This window comes from Lissotriton vulgaris, unplaced genomic scaffold (genome assembly GCF_964263255.1).
Source record: "Lissotriton vulgaris unplaced genomic scaffold, aLisVul1.2 SCAFFOLD_4499, whole genome shotgun sequence".
NCBI lineage: Eukaryota > Metazoa > Chordata > Amphibia > Caudata > Salamandridae > Lissotriton > Lissotriton vulgaris.
The window spans coordinates 29,897-32,981 of record NW_028246882.1 but is presented as its reverse complement, the minus strand read 5'-3'; the positions used below and the strand labels follow the sequence as shown (position 1 = coordinate 32,981).

Below are 3,085 nucleotides of genomic sequence, written 5' to 3'. Positions count from 1 at the left end.
CTCTTCCACAGTGGTATGTTGCTAGGCCCAAGATCTGCCCTCTGTGCTCCTTCACGAAATAGATCTTTTTTTCCACCCTGCTCGCTTTTTAAAAGCAAGAGCTGCAAATGGTGCCTCATTGATGTGTGAAGTGTATGTGCTTTGCAACAGAGTTTGCACACTCAGGGTTATGACACTAAATGCACGTACCCTACAGAGAACGCTAGTCATTAGGCATTTTCCGCTATAAGCCCTCGCTAAGTTACACCATTCCAGTAAAACTTACTTTGGGGTAAGCAGGACAAAAGATTGTCACAGTGAAAATGGATCTATCTTGTTTCTATTAATTGGTGTTGTAGAAACTTTCCTTTTGAGTGAAGTTCCTGGTATAAACTGTGCAGTGATAGTGTTCAGTTTAATGTGTATTATTTAATGCCGTTGACGATGTGCCTTTCGAGTAAAGCTCTCGTCACACCCAGTGCAGCGATGAGGCCTCTCACTGGAGTGTAAACTTCGGAACAGTAGAAGATGTGCCTTTCGAGTAAAGCTCTTCTCGCACACAGTGCAGTGATAAAGCCTCTGTCCTGTGTGTAATCTTTGGGGATGCAGTAGAGTTGCCTTCTGAGTAAAGCTCTTCTTACACTTGGCCCAGTGGTAAGGCCTCTCACTGTGTGTATTATTTGGTGCTGTTGCATATGTGTCTTTTGAGTTAAATCTTCTCTCACTCAGCGCAGCAATAAGGACTCTCACTGGAGTGTAAACTTCGGAGCCGTAGAAGATGTGCCTTTTGAGTTAGTGCACTGATGAGGCTTCTTTCCTGTGTGTAATCTCTGGTGATGCAGTAGAGAGGCCTTCTGAGTAAAGCCATTCTTACACTTGGCCCAGTGGTAAGGCCTCTCTCGGTGTGTTGTTTGATGCTGTAGAAGGACTGACCGGAGGTTTCTTTTGACTAAAGCTCTTTTCACTCCCAGAGCAACAGAAAGGTTTCTCTTGAGTGTGTTTCTTAGATGTTGTCCAAAACAGGCTTTACCAGTAAAGCTCTTCTGACACACAGTGCAGTGATAAGGTTGCTCTCCTGTGTGTACACATTGATGCCGTAAAAGGCTTCCCTTTTGGGTGAAGCACTTTGAACACACAGTGCAGTGATAAGGTCTCTCTCCGGTGTGTATTAGTTGGTGCGTTCGTAGATTTGCCTTTTGATTGAAGCTCTTCTCACACATGGTGCAGCGAAAAAAGGCTTTTCTCCTGTGTGTATGTGTTGATGCTCATGAAGATTTATCTTTCGAGTGAAGTTCTTGGCAGATACAGTTCAGTGATGAGGCCACTCTCCACTGTGTGTTTTTTGATGACGTGCAAGGCTTTCCTTATGAGCAAAGCGCTTTGAACACTCAGTGCAATGATAAACCTTCTTTCCTGTGTGTGCGATTTGATGCTGTACAAGACTTTTCTTATAACAAAAGCGCTTTGAACACACAGTGCAGTGATAAGGCCGCTCTCCTGTGTGTGTTCTTTGATGCAGCACAAGGGTTTGCTTTTGAGAAAAGCGCTTTGAACACACAGTGCAGTGATAGGGTCGCTCTCCTGTGTGAGTTCTTTGATGCACCACAAGGGTTTCCTTACGAGAAAAGCGCTTTGAACACACAGTGCAATGATGAAGTCTCTGTCCTGTGTGTACACTTTGATGCTGTACAAGGCTTCCCTTCTGAGTAAAACGCTTTGAACACACAGTGCAGTGATAAGGTCTCTCTCCGGTGTGTTTTCTTTGGTGCTGTAGTAGATTTGCCTTTTGACTGAAGCTCTTCTCACACACAGTGCAGTGATAAGGTCTCTCTCCGGTGTGTATTAGTTTGTGCTTTAGTAGTTGCTGCTTTCGATTGAAGCTCTTCTCACACATGGTGCAGTGATAAGGCTTTTCTCCTGTGTGTATGTGTTGATGCTCCTGAAGATTCTCCTTTCGAGTGAAGCTTTTTGCACATACAGTACAGTGATAAGGCCTCTCTCCTGTGTGTACGCTTTGATGCCGTACAAGGCCTTTCTTATGAGCAAAGCACTTGGAACACACCGTGCAGTAATAAGGCCTCTCTCCTGTGTGTGTTCTTTGATGTTGTAAAAAAGTTGCCTTTTGAGTGAAACACTTTTTACACGTTTCGCAGGGATATGGCCTGAGGCTGGTGTGTCCTTTTTTGTGCCTCACAAGAAGGGTCTCATTGATAAATCCTTTGTCACACACATTACAAGCATAGCAACTTTCCCTCATGTGCATTCTGCGTCGTTTTCTTAAGTAGATATTTTGAGTAAAATTAATCTTGCCTTCGGAACCTTTATGGCTTTCTTTCCCATTCATACTTTCTAGATGTGATTGTTGTGCTGCAAAATAGAAAAAACATTGACAGTTACACATGGAAAATATTTATTGAAAAAGCTGCATTGTTATACTATGGAGAGGTGAACAGTTACAATTCAGGGGAAAAAAATGTATGTTCTAAGAAGAATAGTCACACTTCCCTTTGAGACAAAAATGGTGGCTAGTCCTCCTACACAAAGTGTGGTGACTTAGTTCTGCAGCAGGAGCATGCTGGGAAATCAAGTGATTCACAAGAACCACTGTTGGACATGGGGTTTCTGGTTGGTTAGGGTAGGCACCTAAGCCAGGCAGAATCCATCACGTCAGGGTAAGCCAGATACACACCTGAGATAGTCTGCGCTCACCCTCTGGTAGCTTGGCACAGAGCAGTCAGGCTAGTTTAAAGAGGCACTGTGCAGAGCATTTGTGAAACACACTAGCACAACAACACAGTGAGTAAACCACAAAAGGTAATCCATGCAGGATTATGTGCAAATAAATTCTATATTGTACATCAAACAAGACCAAAATGACTTAAATCACACCGTTAGTGCAAATAATGCAGGTTTGACAAAGAAAAACACATAAATTACTATGAAACCATAGGTCACAGCGCACCTGCACTCCTATTACACTTCATACAGTAACTGTAGTGAACGTGGTTGAAGTGATTGCATTTAGAAACCAAACGTAGGGCGCAGGAGCACCTACTAAACAGTAATTGAGCTTGAGTCTTCCAGCAGTTCTCCTCTAGGGACGGCC

At 43.5% G+C, this 3,085-nt stretch overlaps 1 protein-coding gene across 1 annotated transcript; it reads right to left on the bottom strand.

Moving 5' to 3' along the window:
- Window positions 1–421: 421 nt before the first annotated feature.
- On the bottom strand, window positions 422–2,323 carry LOC147665718 (uncharacterized). The gene is made up of 2 exons (XM_086949567.1): window positions 1,305–2,323; window positions 422–1,221 (listed from the first exon to the last, which is right to left on the bottom strand). Exons 1-2 carry the CDS (start codon window positions 2,321–2,323, stop codon window positions 726–728), a joined length of 1,515 nt encoding a protein of 504 aa, XP_086805693.1. The 3' UTR covers window positions 422–725.
- Window positions 2,324–3,085: the final 762 nt, after the last annotated feature.

Bases quoted from the DNA above. Each gene is read 5' to 3' on its own strand.
- LOC147665718 (XM_086949567.1), bottom strand. From the start codon at position 2,323: ATGAATGGGAAAGAAAGCCATAAAGGTTCCGAAGGCAAGATTAATTTT. The intron at 1,222-1,304 runs GTGGCCTCATCA...TACACACAGGAG, and splicing joins CAAAAAACACACAGTGGAGA to AAAAGCCTTTTTTCGCTGCA.